Genomic DNA, 19041 nt, shown 5'->3' on the forward strand with positions numbered 1-19041 from the left:
TTCAGGGTCATCCTTGGTGATGTTTAAGGACTCGGAAGTGCTGGGGATTGAACCGAGGGCTCTGGCATGCAAAGCAGCGTTTTCAATCACTGGTCTGCAGAAATCCCCTGCTAGTCCATGAAAAAGTGACTGAACTACTATGTCAGGCACATGTAAAATATGCAGCGTCAGTAACCGGACCAGTCATTGAGACATGGCAAGTCTGTCTTATCTCCTATTTGAGCCGTTTATTCATAAGGAAATAAAACAAAGGCAATCCAAATAGAAGGCTGGTGGTGAATAACATGGCAAATTCCCAGTGATAGGGTGATTAAGAAAGAAAGGGGGTACATATCAAATGAATAATAAAAAGGAGGAAATGTTCTAAGAACCGTGTATGCACACTGAAAATAAAAATGATGGAGTTGTTGTAGCTAAAAGTACACAGAAGTGAAAATACAATGATTATCGCAAAAATAAAGGCAAATTTTAACCCACAAGATTATAAAAGACAGATGCTCAAAATATTTCTTCCCAGAACAAATCTTTGGATTTCTTAGAACTGATCAGGCTTGCTACTTTCAGAACATTTTTCTTTTGATTTAAGATGCCAATCATATTAATTCATTATGTTTTACCATATTCTATATAATTTTTGTTTTTCCCTTAGATTCTACAGAATATTTCAAATATTTCAAAATAAAATTATTGTTTAAAAATGACAAAGTTTGTGTTCAGTATTTCCATGGTTATTAGTATTTAGGAAGGGAGAAAAAGCTAACTGAAGGCAAAAAGATTTCCACATGCCCAATACAGTGATAGTCCATGCACACAAACATGCTCAGAGAGTCAACAGAAAACAGGCCTTATTTCTTTCAGGGTTGGAAATGGATAGAGGTGATCTAAAGATAAGTCTCTAAATTAGATTCTTTCCAGGTTTCTTTTAAAAAAAAAACTAATCCTTCATTATTGTTTGATACATTTAATACAGGTAATTCCAAGCTTGAAAGACAAATCCAGGCCTGCTAGACAAGAGTATTAACAGGGATTTCCATAATCGCTGAAATATGTCTTAAGAACCTTTTGCAAAGTTCTTTGACAAGGAGACCACTTCTATAACCTAACAGAATAAGATGTTTGACTTACAATTAACAGGATGCACCTATCTGTTTTGAGTTATTAAAAGGAACTACATCAATTTTATAAGCTTGAAACTAGCAATTCTTTTAATTATAAAAAAAAATCATTCTGAGTGCATTATTTTTTTTTTTCAATTGGTTACAAACATTACCAGTTACCATAGACTATGAAGCACAGACCAAAACCTGAGAAGAAGGAATCCTAGTGTGAAATGACACCCAGAGGTTTCCTGGTCTCAAAAAAAAGGTCACTTCACCTATTCAAGTTTCTGTTTCTTTAGCTATAAGACAAGTAGGCTAAGCAAAATAATTTTTAAAGTGTCATCCAGTCACTGAGATAGTTTAACATGTCTGCCAATTAGAATAACTTTCATTTAAGAAACCTGTCAAGTATGAGGCCAGGGTACAAAATGAGCAAAACTTCACACAGTATGTCCTAGTCAAGAGAGTTCTGAGACAAAGTAGATGCATCCACAGATGTCAAGAAAGGAAAGCGTAAGAAGCAGAAAAGGACACTAGGCAGCCGATGGTCTACAAACAGGCACAGGAGCAGCACAATGAGCAGCTGCCAGACATTGCAAGGGGCCGTCAGAAAGGGTGGCCTGGCTTAGACCAGGCCAAGGATGCCTGATTGCTAACTCTGTTTACTCCCGAAATTAAAGTGACAGCACGGATGGAATTTGAGGTGGTTAAGTCTGGCAGTTAAAGACAACTGCCAGATAACTTCAATCACTTGTGGAATATAAATAACCAAAGCAAACAATGTGCAAACCTACACAACACACACAATAAACATTTCACAACACAATCTCACTCAGAAAAACACAATCTCTTTCAGAAAAGTGAAAAACTGATGGTGCTGTAAAGTGTAAACAAACCTTCATAACACAATCTCTCTAGGGCTATGAAAGTAAGGTGGTTGCCAGAGAAAGGGGATAGAGGTATGGGGGGATTCTTGAGGACAGTGAGACAGCACTGGAACTTTGGTGGTGGGTATAGCAAGGTTTTTATAGGAGTGAAGCTGTACTCTCAAAATGTCATGATATGGAAAACCCAGAATAAACCAGGAAAATTCTATTTTAATGGTTAAAAACAGTCTATTAAGAGGAAAGCAAGGTGTTGAAAATAAGCTTACTAGACTTAAATTTCTCGTAACAGTGAATGCTGTTAATACAGTGAAGTTCAAATGAGAAAAATTAGGAATATATTCAGCATATTTGTAATATATTTACTTATTGAAACTAAGGAGTTTATTTATGGGAGACACAAAACTTTTAAAAAAGCATTCCCCAGAATCCACAGATTAGAGCGTCCAAGCAATTTTGAACTGGCTGAAATAAATCTCCAAATTTTAACCTCAATTTTCCTTGGTCCTTAAAAAAATAAATAAATAAGAAGGGGAGGAAAGGGGAAAGGGTGGGCAGGGGTAGGGGGCGAGGAAAGGAATGGAAAGGAAGGGGAAAGGCAAGCAGGAATAAAGGAGCGGAGTGTCGGGAGAAAGAAAAGAGAAAGGGGAAAGAGAAGGGGGAAAGGGGAGGAGTGAAAGGAGGAAGGAGAAGTGAAAGGAAGAAGGGGAAGAGAAAGAGGAAGGGAAAGGGGAAGGAAAAAGGAAGGGGAAGGAGGGGAAGGGAGAAGGAAGGTGAGAAGGGGAGGAAAGAGGGACAGAAGAGCAGCTCTTCCTGAGGCTGCATACATAGCAGTCTTGAGGAAACTTAGAAACTAACCCAGAGACCTCCAGAACACAGTGCCACGGCAGTCCCTGCATGGCCATGGAAGCAACTTATTCCTCCTAGGGACGCAGGCCCCTGGGAGGCCAGCAGCCAGCAGGTGTGCCTGGCAGTGTGTTGCATCATCTCAACACAGGAAGGACAAAAGTGGAGCCAATACTAAATGGTGAGAGGTGGCTCTGACCCAAAGAAATCCTCCCAGCTATTAGAAAAGTCATGGTGTTGGTAAAGTTTAAAAACTCAAAGTGGGAGGACGGGGGTGGGGAGGGCAGAGAGATAGTCCAGGAACTATCTGCCTGATCCTGCTTAGGTCCCCTGCACCACATCCGGTCCCTGAACACCACCAGGACTGATCCCTGAGCACAGAGCCAGGAGGAAGCCCTGATGAGCAGTCCTAGTTTGCCTCCGCCAATAAATAAATAAGATAAAACAACCGAAATGGGCATTAAAGAGAAAGCTGAGATAGTAAATACGTTTCAGTACTGGACTCAAGAAAAAAGCTCTGATAGGACTTTTCTTTTCTTTTTTTTTTTTTTTTTTTGCTTTTTTGGGTCACACCTGGCGATGCACAGGGGTTACTCCTGGCTCTGCACTCAGGAATTACCCCTGGTGGTGCTCAGGGGACCATATGGGATGCTGGGATTTGAACCCGGGTCGGCCGCGTGCAAGGCAAACGCCCTACCCGCTGTGCTATCTCTCCAGCCCCTGATAGGACTTTTCTTATGGAGCAATGTCCCTGGCAAATTTATCACTCAGAAGTTAATCATATCACAAGACATTGACACATCTATTTCTCACATTTATCAGAGAAATTACCTCAGAAGTGTGCTGCTCATTTCTGTTTTGAATACATATTACTCACAACTGCTAACAACATTCTTTTGATGGTCCGTGGCGCACCTTTCATTGCTCATTGCTATCTGTAAGAACATCGCGTGGACCCGGTCAGTCATGACAAAGACAGCCGGCCACCTGGGTCCCTCCAACATGCTTAATTGGCTATAATCTTAGACTGGTTCTCAAAAAAGAAATCCTTAGTACGAAAAAAGAAAAAAAGTCAAACAGTTACCTGGTCAGTGGGTTTCCACTGAAGTCAGCGACCTGGAGTGCTTTACAGAATGAGATGCTTTCTGGAATTTCGGGAATATCTGTAAAAGTAGAAGGGAAACCATTTACCACCACTGTTAACAGCTTCCCCCGCCCGCACCATCATTTTCTCAAAGTGAGCAACACTTAAGTAGCCCAGTCAAGTAACCTCTGCTTAAGATGAACCAGAGTCCTAAGAGAATTATCTGGGAAGTGTTACCTCTATTCAAACCTGACAAAGATTTCAAAGTCTTTATATTTACTTAATCGAAGGTATGTTAACAGAAGTACCTTAAAAGAAGAGTTTGCAAAAACAATTATGACTAATCCTCATCACCATTCTAAAAGTCAATGGCAGAGAGAGGTTGCAATTCCCATTAGGCTTTTTTCTCTTAAATTTTCATGTGGCTGTACTAGTACAAACTATTTCAGAATATACTTTTTTAAATTACGCATTTTCTTCTAGTTATAAACATAACTATTTGGAAAACAAAATTCAAAGAAGAATCTAAAAACCACCAACACTTTCATCAACCAGAGATAACATTTGATTCTGGTATTTCTTTTTCTTAGCTGTCACTCATATGTGCATACACACAGAGTGTGCATGTATGAGTATATGAATAAACTCCATTTCAAATATAATCTATAGTAGGTTCCTGCCTGTTTTTTTTAACTTTACATTACTTCACAAAAATTTTCCCTGCTATTATTTTTCCAAATAGTGTGCCATTCTTATACCAAAATAGACCACTGTGTATTTTTTCATACTTCACTTAATCAATCCCCTGCTGCTGGACATTTAGGTTGTTTCCAAGTTCCTGATGTTATAATTATATTGATGTCCACTTTTGATTATTTCTTTAGGCTAAGTTCCCAGAAATGTAATTACTATGTCAAAGGTATTAACATCTCTCTAGCACTTATTAACTATGGCTAAATTGCCCTAGAGGGGGGTAAGTTATACCTATTTATACATCCATCAGCCTCTGCACGGTTTTCAATTCAACATCTCTCTGTCTCCTTTGTTTCTCTTCAAATTTTTTTTTATGTCAGGAAACCCAGACAGTGCTGGGGTGGGGGCAGGGAAGACAATGTTGGGGATCAAATTCAGGGACCCACACATGCTAGAAATGTGATCAACTACTTGAGCAATCTCCCTGAGTTTGCATCTCTTCATTTTTAATATGTACTTTTAAAAAGTCAATGTCATAGGCAAAGTAGCCTGGCAATGCTTTGTTGTATATCTCTTTTGTCACTAAGGAGGATTAAGAGCTTTCCCCACATTTATTGGCCACTAAATACTATGACTTTGAATAACCAAAATGGTTACTTTAAAATGCTCTTTCTCTTGGTACAAAAGCCTGAGTTTATAGCTCTTTATTATAGCCATAAAAGGTTAGTTTATAACAGTCCATCTTAAGAACATTTGGATATGTTAACACTAAGAAAAGCTAAAATAAGGGCTAGATCGATAGCACAGCGGGTAGGGTGTTTGCCCTGCATGCGGTCGAACCGGGTTCGATTCCCAGCATCCCATATGGTTCCCTGAACACTGCCAGGAGTAATTCCTGAGTACAGAGCCAGGAGTAACCCCTGTGCATCGCCAGGTGTGACCCAAAAAGCAAAAAGAAAAAAAAAAAAAGAAAACACAAGATAAAATAGAAAAGGTTCTTCTGGTTCTATGCTCTTTCTCTCATCAGTTCGACAAATGCCTGCTGAGCCCATGTATATTAATGTTTCTAAAGTGGGGGTGGGGGGCAGGGAGAAAGAAAACAAGAAAGGAGGGAAAATGGAAGCCCTGGCTTAGCCACAATCAAGTAACAGAATCAAACTTTACTCAAATTTAAAAGCTCAAAATATTCAAATATGTGGTTACATTATCTTCACTCATATTCTCTGCCTTGCACGGTCATGCAGATTGTAAATAACATACACTGTGATCCCAGCTTCAAATCTGTATAATGAATATCTAGCTTTTCAGCGAGAAGTTATGCAGAGTTGAGTTTGGAAGAGGTTTGTAAAACACACAAACATTTGTAGGCCCCGCAGTACAAATACACCCATTACAACTTTAAATCTTGCCAAAAATCATTTTCATTTCCATTACGGAAGATGTACTCTTGAGGCTCAGAGAGAGGAAGGCTGTAGCCGCTGGAGGTCTGCTTCACTGAGTGCCAGTCTGGCACTCCCCTGTACCATCCATGGGCAAGACGGAATGAACAGAGCTCGATTCTCTCAGGGCCGCATTCTTACCCAGCAGCACCCCAGTGAGGGCGCTGGCCTCATTCTGGAAGGGGCTGGCCAGCTCTGCGCCCTGGGCAGTCCCTCTTCTCCCACCACTGCAGGGCCTGGGAAGGAGTTTGTTTTCATAAGACTGAGGTCCAGTCACCTCACACATGCCAAGGAAGAAGACAGAATTAAGATTTAATAAAAAGTACATTACAGTGGCTTTCTGTTCTACCAAGAGAGAGAGAAGACATATATGTCAGTTAGGCAGAAGCCCTTACTTTCTCTATCTTTGATGCTTGGAAAGATGGACAAACCAAAGGAACACAGGAATAGCAGATGTAGGAAGCTCTGGCCCACACTGCTGAGATATGTAGGGGTCCAAGGATAACAACAGCAACTGCCAGGCAACACGCTGTTTCAGTGCAGGAGCTGACTAAAAGGTTTCGTGTACAGAGAGTTACTCAGACTAAACTGATGGTTACAAAAGACTTTGGATGTAAAGATTAAGATTTTTGGATAAAGACTGCAAGTCCTGATGACTGGTTTGGCTTAGGAAAGTTACAATACACACACACACACACACACACACACACACACACAGAAGGGAACATCCTTTTATTCTCAAATACCAAGCAAAATGCCATCTCCTTGGGGTCTCCTTCTGGGGCCCAAGTTTAGATTTGCTTCCTCCATTCTCAGGTTCACCTTTGTAAGATCCTTGTAAGACCTGTCAGGCTTGGGATTCAATAATGGCTTGTTGAAGGAGATCACCCTTGAGAATGCTGAGCTCACTGGGAAGAAAGACCACATTAGCACTGTTTGCTGCATTCCCTAAGTTGGCAGAGCATTAAGCACAGAGTCAATGGGTTCTGAGCAGTACATAAATGAGAAACTGACACTTCCAGGTTTCACTCAGGACAAGTCCTTCCTTCTGTTGAGTCATGAAACACCTCCACTGGCTAAAAATTACTTCCACTGTACCAGTGAAAAAAGTGCTTAGTCCCAGTTCTCTTTCAAGAAATAGTAAAATTTTACATGTGTGCATGGTCATAAAATTAACATGGCATGTATATGCATACATACATTCACACATGCACAAATGGGTAGGTATGCTCTTTCCCAATGAGGCTGGGCTGACTTTGTACCATTACAGATTCTACTTTGAATTCTTTCGAACCTCCTCTCTAACCACTCATATTCAATTCCCAATCCTTCTCACAGGTGCCTGCTCCCTCTCCCTCTCTTTCTCCCTCTCTCTTTCCCTCTCCCCCATTCCACTTATCACTATCAAGTTAGTCCTAGACGCATTTTTTTTCTTTTTGGGTCACATCGAGCGATGCTCAGGGGTTACTCCTGGCTTTGCACTCAGGAACTACTCCTGGTGGTGCTTAGGGGACCATATGGGATGCCGGGGATCGAACCCAGGTTGGCCACATGCAAGGCAAATGCCCTACTCGCTGTACTACTGCTCTGGCCCCTGGCTGCAATTATCTTTTTTATTTTTTTATTATTATATTTTTATTTTATTGAATCACTGAGAGATAGTTACAAGCTTTCATGTTTGGGTTACAATCACACAATAATTAAACACCCATCCCTCCACCAGTGCACATTCCCCACCACCAATATCCCCAGTATACAACAGATGACTGGTTAAAGAAACTTTGGTACATCTACACAATGGAATACTATGCAGCTGTTAGGAGAGATGACATCATGAAATCTGCTTATCTCCATGGACAGACATGAAGAGTATCATGCTAAGTGAAATGAGTCAGAAAGAGAGGGACAGACATAGAGGGACTGCACTCATTTGTGGAGTATAAAATAACATCACATGAGGCTGACACCCAAAGACAGTAGATACAAGGGTCAGAGAGGATTGCCCCACTAGCTGGAAGACTGCTTCATGAGCAGAGGGGAGAAGGCAGATGGAATAGAGAAGGGATCACTAAGAAAATGATGGCTGAGGAATCAGTTGGGATGGGAGATGTGTGCCGAAAGTAGATAATGGACCAAACACGATGACCTCTCAGTGTCTGTGTCTGGCCTCAATTATCTCGATGACTCCATGGAGCCAGGGGTCAAACTGAGATAAAACTCTTTCTTAGTTTCTTCACCTATCTGATTCATTCGCCATCATATTAGACAGTCATAAGAATGATATGGAGTTCTTTTCCAAGTCTACAAGGTTTGTGTCCCTAGGCAAACAATTAAGTCTACCCGTACCCTAATTTTCTTATCTATGAAACACATCACAGGCAGATTATTTTTAAATAATGCCAGCATATCATACCTGGGCATCTGCAGAAGTTCAGAGAAGGGAGAACACTAGACAAAGGAAGATTCTCTTTCATGCCATGGTCACTCCAACAGATGCGCAAGCATGAATGTGACTTTTGGAAGCAATGGGGCATCCTAGGTAAATTGTGATTGACAGTATAATTTGTCTTAAACTTCAGGATTCCATCTGAGAGTATCTGGAGAGGTTACAAAGTTATCTTGTAAGCCTATACCAAGTGCCATGTGGAGCATTTTAAAAATGAATTTGCTAGACAAGGAGTTTCTTTTTCTAAAAAGGAGGCAAATCCTGATTCCAATTTAAGGGTATGAATAAAGGGACATAAAAAAAGGTTTGTGGCTCACCTATTTAAACTTTTCATTAATGGAGGGAGGCGGGAACAGACAAGATAGCTCAGCGGGCTGAGCGCGTGCTTTCCCAACAGGAGGCCCAGCTCAATGCCCTGTAGAGGGTCTCCGCACACCAGAAGTATTCCTTGAGCACAAGTATGGCCCCACATCCGTTCCAAAACCCAAATACTGGTTAGGGATAAGTGAAGAGGATCATTATTTTCCACTGAAAATCAAATAATTAGACATAGTTGTACTTTATAAAAATATTAAATCTTGGGGTCAAAGTAAGACAGCAGTTTAAGCACTTGACTTGCGCGTAGCTGACCCCAGTCTGTTCTCTGGTTCCATATATGATTCACAGAATCAGTACTGCCAAGAGTGATTCCTAAGCAAAGAGTCAAGAGGAAGCCCTAAACATTGCCAGTAATGGCCTCAAAACCAAACCAAACCAAATGATTCTGGGTCTGGGTAAGGCACTTGCCTTGCATATAGCCAACTGGGCACTTTCATCACACTGCCAGGAGTGATCTTGAGCACAGAGCCAGGAGTAAGCTCTCAGCACAACTGGGTGTGGCCCAAAGAACAGCCTCACTGCACTCAGAAACCTTCACCCACTGCACCTTCGTCTCACTTACGTAGGCTAGACAAACCACCACGGCACCTGAGCCTTACTGAGCTTTCTGAGTATCAGGAAAACAGTCCTGAGCTCAAGAGCTTACACGGCCTCCAGGCAAGGAGGTGAGGACTTGGCCCTGGACTCCCTCCACACCTGCTCTATTTCCAACCCGTGTCACTTTGTCTTGTAAAAGAATGAATGAGGCCAGGCGGGAGAGATGACTCCACGGGCTGGTACATGCTCTGCTGGCAGGGAGCCCAGGTCCAAACCTCCACACCACTACATGGTGCTCTGAGCCCTGAGAACTGCCAAGTTTGCCCCCGTTGTTGTTTGTTCGCTTGCTACTTTAAAGCAGAAGAAAGGAGTGGGGTCAGGAGAAACTTCACAGCCCTTGTCACTGCTGCTGAGAGGCCCACCTGAGCCACTTCTCTCAGTCCCCAGCCATGCAGAAGGAGCGCCCGTCTGTATGAGCTGGTTCTTTACTCTCTGGTTAAATTAAATAATTCTATTTTCAGAGAGACAGAATAAAAATAACAAAGAAGAGATTTATGGTATGTATGTGGGAGTCACCCCTGGTGGAATTCAGAGGATACCAAGCTCTATGCTTGGGGTCAGTTTGGGAGTGCTCAGGGGTCTTCTTCATGGTAATGAAGACTGAGCCAGGGTTGGCTGCAGACCAGGGAAGTGCCTTGATACCAGCACTAATCTCTCTGCTCTCTGGGTGACATTTAACTTAATTCCATGGCACGGTTCATCTTTCCCAATTGATTATGACTTCGTTTTGAAATTGAATAAAATACTTAGTTAAGTTCCGAATATTTAAGGGTTTCATAAGTATCTCTCACTTTTTTTGGGGGGGTCACACCTAGCAATACTCCTGTCTCTGCACTCAGAAATTACTCCTGGCGGTGCTCAGGGGACCATATGGGATACTGGGAATCGAACCCAGGTCAGCTGCATGCAAGGCAAACACCCTACCCGCTGTGCTATCACTCCAGCTCCATAATTATCTCCTGCTTAACACAGATCCCACAAAAGAAAAAAACTGCAGTAAGCATAACTGACAAAAAAACAATAAAAGAAGTCATAAATTTTCAATGAGATCTCTAGGTTGCCAGCTGCCCAATATTTCGCCCTCCTGGGGAGCACTTGCTCAAAGGTATGTATGAAACCTTCTGCCAACCTTTTGTCCCCTAGAGATGAGTCTCACTTAGCTCAGGGATCATATCTCTTGTTCCCATTGCCTTCCTTTACTGAGATAGTGAGCAATAATGACATACCACACTGGGCCTGGAATCAGAAGACATATCCCAGGGCCAGTATCCCTACATAACAGAGCTGTAAACTTCAATTGTTCTGTTTCCTCGTGAGTGAGGTTTTTGCATGCTCTGACTCATTCACCAAGCAAGACAAGGGGTGCTCAAGAGGCCTGGGGCCCCCTGGGAATTCCAGCCAAGCAGGCCAGCAGTTCAATGCAAGGGCCTGAGGCGACAGTGCTGCTTGGCTGCTGTGGGGCCGGAGATGGCCAAGTCACAGGGAAGTGGTGGGGGCTTTCAGAAACACACCAGTGGTGTTCAGGGGGGGTCCTGTGGTGCAGAGAATTGAACCTGGGCCAGCTACGTGCAAGGCCAGCACCCTAATGCTTGCTCTCTCTCAGATCCCTAATGAATATTCTTGTTCACACTTGGCTCTTCAAATGCTAATGCTACTCTCAGGAGGCCTGTGCACCCTGACCTGTGCTGGCCAAGGCCACTGTGCTGGCGTGTGCGAGCAGGGCTCCGCGCTTCCGTCTGCCTCTCAGCTCAGGAAGACTGTGACAGGGCGGCTGGAGAGTCAGACAGGACGAGCTCTGCATGTGATGGAGCGTACCCGGTAACCGAGGAGATACACATGGACAGACAGGGAGGGAAAACTCACGGGCCCGAGACCCCGAGCCACCCCTGGCCACCAAGGAGGTCGAAGGGAAGCCGGAGGAAGCAAGCGAAGCTCCTACTATGGGAGTAGGCAGAGGGAAGAGGTGTGGGTGCAGAGCTGAGGAGCTCAGCGAGAGCTTCACGGAGGCGACCCGGCAGGAAGGGAGCCCAAGCCTACTTGGAATTCACTTTTGTCTCTGAGATGACACAAAGCCGGTAGTTTGAGGGGTAGCCAAACCTCAGAGGCTGAGGAACCAATGGATAAACAGGAGGCAGAGGGTATAGAGGAGGGCCGTGTGAGGCTGTAGCTGCCGAGCGGGAGTCAGAGACACCCTTCACTGTTGGCAAGAGAAGTGAAGAGCTGATGCAGTTTTCTGAACATGCAGCCACATTTGTTTGTTGAAAGGGACTGACTGCTATTAGGACAGAGGCTTGTCTGTCTATTTTGACTGCCATTTGTCGTAACTGGGAAGGGGTATGGTTGGAGTAGGAGTGCTGAAATCTCTGTCTTTTATTAAATGGTAACCATTTTTCTTAATCAAAATAAAAAGGTTATAAGCCTGTGTCAGAGTTTCAGTCACAGAAATATATCCCACTGCAGGTTTCTCAGACAAGTAAGGCAGGTATGCCTTTCAAACCACCAACAATAGAGAAGGGGGTTTGTAGCTTGAAGAGAAACACAAGGGAGCGTGGCGGGGGGGAGGGTCCTGCAATAGTGCAGCAGTTAAGGTGCTTGCCTGGCACGTGGCCCACCTGGTCTGTTCCTGGATGGTTCCTTGAACTCTGCCAGGAGTAAGCCTTGAGCACTGCCAGGTGTGCCACCCCCAAAAAACTGCAAAACAAAATCAATTTTAAAAAAATAGGAAAAAAGGAAAATTCACTTTGGTAGGAGGGAGGAGTTTGAAAATCTGTATTGTGTGCAGAGGCACCGAGAAGTGAGTGGACCGGAAGAACCTGCAGAAGCTGACTCCCACCTACGCTCGGGTGGCCAAAGGCAAAGTGAATATGTTCAGCATGAGGGGGGATTTGGAGTTTGAAGCTGGGAGAATCTTGGCTCCAAGGAAGGAAGAGAAGGTGGCAAGAGGACAAGAAAGTCTAAACACTGACAGCAGTCTTTTGGGATGAGATCTGCCAATTCACAGCAGAGGCAAATTGTAGGATAACATTTGTTTGTCCTTTCTGCCTTGCTACAGGGATCTTAGGTTTACTGGGTTACTCCCATCATAGTGCTCCCACTGCTCTGTGTTTGTTTGTAACTGCTTTCTTTTTTTCTCAAGTCCTTTGCATGGTTAGTTACTTCAGAGCAATTACTTTTTGTATGGACACAGAAAGACAGTTAAAAAGACAAGGCTATAACTTGGAAGTTAATTGACTCCAGATAATATTTACTCCGGGACATCTGTTCTCTCAACTTAAGCTCCGTTGCCCTTACTTCCTAGCACCCCAAAAGCAGGGTTCTGACGAGGGACTGGATGGACCTAGGGCAAGCGTGAGCTACATTGGCATTGAAATGGGCCTGGCCAAAGCACCGTAATAGTTATCTGTAAGTTAAGAGCATGGTCATGGACAAATTCTGTCATGATCCAAAAAGTAACATCTAAATTAGGACCCTGCTAGGGTTAGGAAAGACTAATCTGACCTGAGCACTATATATATAGTCTGAGTCTATAGCGAGATGTACCCAAGAGAGCCACCCTCCAAGCCTAATGTATCTCTTACTGTGTCCATACAAAACAACTAATGTTAAGAAGTAGAGTTAAGATGTTAACTAAATTACTGGATTAAGGAGAAGAGAAAAACAATATTTACAAGCTAACAGAGTTTGATTAGGAGATAAAGGTGATTGACCGATTGGGGAAATAGAGCACAGAGAAAGAGGTTACAAATAAACACAGGAGTGGGAGCACTGTGATGGGAGTAACCCAATAAACCTAAGCTCCCTGTGGCAAGGCAGAAAGGACAAACCAATGTTACCCTACCAGCAAATGACAAAGATCCTACGGTCTCAGACAGGAAATAAAAGAGACCACAGTAAAAAATAGTCTCAGCAAAAAAACCAAACAAACAATAAACAAACAAAAAACACTGTATCTACCAGCCAGTGGTGCAAGGAGAGGGCAGGGTGGTCACGTAGGCATGGAGTGTAGGAGCCGATTCATGTATGAAAACCATGAATCAAGGCCTGGCCAAAGGCAGGATTCAACCACCCCAGGGAATTCCATGATGCACAGGGAAGAAAGCACGCGTGCTTGGAGAAAGAGACGCTGACAGGTTGTAGTAAAATGCTGAATGTTGTGACTCTGGGCACACTTGGTACTTCGTGTTGCTTCATTTAGAATTATTTACTACTTGGGTAAAACAAGGTCCTTGTGTGCCAAGCAGGCTGGCTGAGGAAGACAGTCTGAGGATTGCGCTGCAGGCTGCCTGACTCAACCCTGCTTAAAAATATCTGGGATTGTCAAACAAGACTAAATATGAATGCACGATCCAAGACTGCATTTGCTGCCACAGCTGTTCCCCCAGGGGGTGCAGGGAAAGAGAGGATGCTAAACGGAGGGTTTCTGCAAAGGCTTCATCTCATTTATCATATTATTCCAGTGCCCACAGACCCACCCAGGAGTCAGCCAGCCTCGTAGACAAGGACATAAGAAAGCCCCAACAGCCTTCCCAGGGCTTGTGAAGGGAGTGAGCTGGGCCAGCTCAAAAGGGTGGACAGAGAAACCTTTGTCCATGTTCTACTTTGGGTACTTGTGCTAAGCACAAAACTTTCCTAGTCTGGGAGGCTTTCACCTAACTCCAGCCACAATTACCAATATAACCTTTAACATCTCAGTTTTTCCTCCTCCCCAGCAGAGTTGGTTAAAACACAAACATATCTTAAGAAAAAACAAAACACAAAACACGTCTTTCGGTAAAAGATCCTAATTAAAATTCACATACATACACAAAAATCTGGCACCGAGTAAAATACCAAACAACCAAAAAAAAAAAAATAGAAAGCACTGAACTTCTTATAAAACAATGCGAACAGTTTGGCATTCTTTTTAATGACCCACCTCCCACAATACATGACTCTGACTGATGGTAAAGCTATAACTAAACATCCAAAACTAAAACCCAAAAGAGAAAAGTATTCACATCCATCAACTATTATAACACTGAATCAAAATTAGTTCATTTAAATGCTTCTCAATAATATGCACACAACAAAAACATCACAACTGGTATTAATATCAAAATTCTCTTAGGGTAATGACATTTGCAATCTTTTGATACAAAAATAAAGTCTCTCATCTTCCCTAGACCCCAAGAATCTTAAACTCCTCTGACGTCAAGTTCACCCCTGCAGCTAGGTGAGACCCACGGTTTAGGTGAAGAGTAAAGGGCCTGGCTTCATGTTGCCTTGGGAAATGTACCAAGGATGCTCAGTGTTAGACTACATGATCTTTGATGCATTAAGCCCGCCCTAGATTCTATCCCTGGCACCATGAAACATCAAGGGATGTTTCATTCCCATCAGAATTTGTGTTTCTTGACAGCTGGGGTATATATCCCGCTAAACTCCATGTTGGCCTCCCATATTCCCAACCACGCGCAGGGCTTGTCCCCTGATGGACTCTACTGCAGGCACAGTCCTAATGCTAGGGAACAGATTGTTCAAACACCTAGGAAAATTCTCTTAGAAATCGGTCCACTGAAGAGATGAGAGGATAGAGGGCGCAGTGACAAGCCATCTGGTTGGTTCGCCACAGCTCTTGGCAGTTTTTCCCAGCATACTACTTCAGGTCTAGTAAGATCAGAGTAGCCCCAAAGTTGAGGACAGGAGAACTGTCCCAAGCACTTGATGGAAGAGCTGACCCCACTCCTAGGGTTCTGGGTCATCAGGTTTTCAGGCACCAGAGAAGGGCTCTGTGTTGCAAGCCAGCCCTCCTCAGTGACATGCAGACAAGAGGACCTTTAGGCTGGCTCAAATCCATGAGACGTTTCATAGGTTTGCCTCAGTTCTGACTGTAGAGCCGAAACACCCGAGCCCACCATCCCCTGCGAATGCAGTGAAGCAGTCAGGATGGCAAGTGGGCAGTATTTTGTTCAGAAACCCCCTTCTAACCTAACAGGCACCAAATGAGACCACTGTTGACGGCCTGCTGCTGGCCATCCTCGAGTGGTATCTGGCTCCACCCACCATCTGCCTACACAGTAAGGCTATTTCAGCTTCTTGACTGAAGCAAAGGCAACAGTTAAGGAAGGGCTGCCCCGCTGGTTTTGTTAGACTGCCTCAGCTGGAAGGTGAAACAGCTGTGTAACAAGGGAAAGCTGCTTTGTTGTTGAGTTGAAGATGGGAAGGAGTGGCAGAAGGAGCTGGTAAGCAGCAAGTGGAACTACTTAAATGCCACCTCCTGTTCTTCAATAAATGTTTTTAAATCAGCTCTGTTCTTTTCCATTTTAAAATAAAACCTAGAGGAAAAATAAATCCCAGCATCTGCACTTAGAATTCAGTGGATGATGTGACATCCATGTTGAGGATCCCTCACCTGTAACATAAAGCAATGCTCTCCCACCTCTCTATGCCTGCAGACTGACCGCATCAGTCTGTGGGTCAGTGGAAGAACGCTAATGAAATGTCCATTTAGTCTACAGTACTTCCTACAAAGAAAGGTGTTAAACTAGAAAGCAAAACAAAGATATTCTTTAAGAAGTTCAAAAACATAGTTGCAATATTTAAAGAAATGCTGTAGGAGCTGAAAAATCACAGTTTGTCAATGATTTCATAAGAGGGTATGAAATAATGCCTTAAACTTCTTGAAATGAAGCATCAGAACGTCAAAGAATTCATCATATGAGGCATGCAGATATAGTTTTCTGATGCTGCCAATGGAGGAATGTCCCTAAGTTCTTAGAATTATAATGACCATTACTCATAATTCACTGTTTTGAGAAAAAAATGCAAAACTAGTGCTATCTTTGGCATTAGGGAAAATTATAGGAAATTCAGGACTGAGAATCAAACATTACGTTTCAGCTAAATTTCATGCCGCAGGTGATAAATAATAGCAAGTTAGGGCAGGGCCAGGGAGAATCTGGAAGTGGGCATGGTAATTAGTAACTTCCACTGAATATATAATATCCAGGGGTTCTACTAAGAAGTGACACTGTCTTGTGGTCCTTAATACATGTGGAGTGACTGGTCTGAAATGCAGAGCCTATTCCTCTGGCCTCACAGTCTCCTCCCCCACCAACTCAAGTTTAGGTCAAGAAAAGTAAGAGAGAAGGTAATGAGCCTGTTTCCTTTTGCACTTTTTTTTTGAGATATAATGTGGGTTATCATAATGGATCTTTACATTTTAAAACTAGGAAGAAACATATTCTGAACTTTAGTAACTGTTCCATAAACAAAGGTGACAAAAGCTCATGCCTAATATTAGTTAGCTTGACTCCATTAGGAAGCATTTAGTTTCTGTGGGGTGTTTTTTGGAGGTAAGAAGTGACAACCGGCAGTTCCCAGGCTTACTCCTGGCTCTCTGCTCAGGAGTCACTACTCCTGGACTGTGGTGTTGGGAATTTAACCTGGGTGGCTAAATGCAGGCAAACCCCACACTCACTGTAGAAGTTCTTCAGCTCTCTGTTAGATTATTATATAATAATAATCCAAACTTAAATTAGTTTTCCTGAAGATGAAACACAATATAGGATCCTGCTCTGAAATCTGATTACACAGTGGGTAAGGTGGGGAAAGATCTTTTTTTCCTTTTTTTTCAGACTCTTGTGTAAAAGATCCCACAGTCCACAGTGGAGTAACTCTACTTCAGGAGAAGAAAGACCATATTTTAAAGTCTAAATTCCCAGGTGCAAAGACGCCTGCTTGTATCAGTTCTGAAAACCCATTTATCCTATGATTGATGATTGGTAGAACATGTTGATTTGCTGACCTTAGTCATCTTTCCCCACTTCCTTTTTTGCACCTACCACTATAGTTTTTCTCATATGGTCTGAGCCGCTCTGAGGGTAACTATAACTAAGTGTTTCCCAAAGTGGGTGAATCCCCCACAGCCCCTCCTCAGTGGGTGAGGGATGCCCTGAAACTATCTAGGAGAGGCTAAAGTAACCTCAGATGCACTATTCACTTACAGTAAATTTGCAGGTACATGCTTAGTGACTTGTTTTGTTTTGTTTTTCAGAAAAGGGGGTGGTAAGCCAAATAAGCTTGGGAACCTCTGCTGTAGCTTGTCATCTCTCCTTCTGCCACAGCGGTGACAACATACTGTGTACAGACATGCACAGAAAGTGCAATGCAAGTTAGAAGGTCCAATGTACTTTTTATGTAAGGACTCAAAACACATTGTAAACATCACACTTCTGTGGCAGTGCTAAGCCTGACATGTCTAATCTTTTCTCTGTTACTCAACTTTCAGTTTCTAAGCAGATTAACTTTATCCACACAATGTGTCTCTAGGCCAAGTATCGGAGCTGCAGACCCAGGATTTTGTCGCAGTACAGCAACATCTATTTAATATGGGTATTTGCGAATCAAAAAATTGATTCATTTCTCACTCAGTTCTCTTGTATGCTGTTTCTCTCTGAAATTACAAGGGAAGGAATGGAAGCAAAGTCCCAAAGCCAAGCCTATGAGTTCCCCTCCCCTAGTCATTTATTGGCTCATTGATCCCATTATGTGACTCACAGCTTGACTGCATAGGGCGGATTAGGTGGCAGAAGGTGAGGAGGCAAAGGTGAGTAAGGGGCAGTGTCTGCCAGCTGTTCTCATAGTCAGTGAGGCAGAAAGGTATAAACACGGAGCCCCTTCTAGGGCGGCCCCTGCATGGCTAACTTCACCAGGCAGGGAGGTTAGAAACAAGAAGGCTATGACTTCTTCCCAGCCCCCACCAATTTTCCGCAGTGACCATTTATGACTAGTGTAACTTCTTAATCCCAAGGCGAAATAGACTTTCTAACATAATGGGGTAAATGCAATTCTAAAGGATCTTGCAAACATTATCTGTCAGTTGTCTTCAACACTTATTCCAGAATTAAGCATCTAAAATATTTACTCTGGTCCCAGACATAGCTCAGAGAGATTTTTGTGTTACCGTCACCTTTGCTTCCTGGGTCTGCACAGCTGTAACAGCAGCAATGCCTGGACAGCTCACTCCCACTCTAGACACTGAGCAAACTTGCACATACCATGACCAGAGAGTAATGGGACCCTGTCATTAATCAGATCACGATTAGCTGTCCAAGATACACACCACCCTCATAATCACCCATGTCCTTTAGAACTGGCCGACCCAGCAGGAAATAGTGATGGCCTGTGTTTCCTCCAGAAAACGGCGATTACAAGTATTTTCCAGCCACTGCCATCCTGTAACTTCTCAAAGACAGTCAAGGTAAAAGCATAAAACAGCAAGCAGAGGGTGCCATAAACCACTTTTGATACTGCATTTACTGCCAAAGATGAACTTCCAAAATGAAAACTTTTCCATTCACCTTTATTTACTCACTTTCTGCCCCATTTTACACTGCAGTCTTTCTGGACGTGCTTCCGTCTGCACCGTGGCTGGTTTTCCTGTTTCCATCTGGTCCTTGCCAGGCTTTTTCTCAAGTCTCTATCCACCAGTCCTTCCATGGTGACTCTCCCAGGCTGAGCCTTTGTTTGTTTGTTTGTTTTGTTTTGTAGCGTGGGGGCCACACCCAGCTGTGCTCAGGCCTTACTCCTGACT

At 43.2% G+C, this 19041-nt stretch overlaps 1 protein-coding gene across 1 annotated transcript in view; it reads right to left on the minus strand.

The window, feature by feature from the left end:
- LRRC1 (leucine rich repeat containing 1) overlaps nucleotides 1–19041 on the minus strand; it is a 149014-nt gene that overhangs the window by 55168 nt on the left and 74805 nt on the right. The window contains exon 3 of the mRNA XM_055123441.1: nucleotides 3915–3993. Within this exon, the coding sequence (XP_054979416.1) occupies nucleotides 3915–3993 (79 nt within the window). The remainder of the gene's footprint in view (nucleotides 1–3914; nucleotides 3994–19041) is intronic.

This window comes from Sorex araneus, chromosome X (genome assembly GCF_027595985.1).
Source record: "Sorex araneus isolate mSorAra2 chromosome X, mSorAra2.pri, whole genome shotgun sequence".
Lineage (NCBI taxonomy): Eukaryota > Metazoa > Chordata > Mammalia > Eulipotyphla > Soricidae > Sorex > Sorex araneus.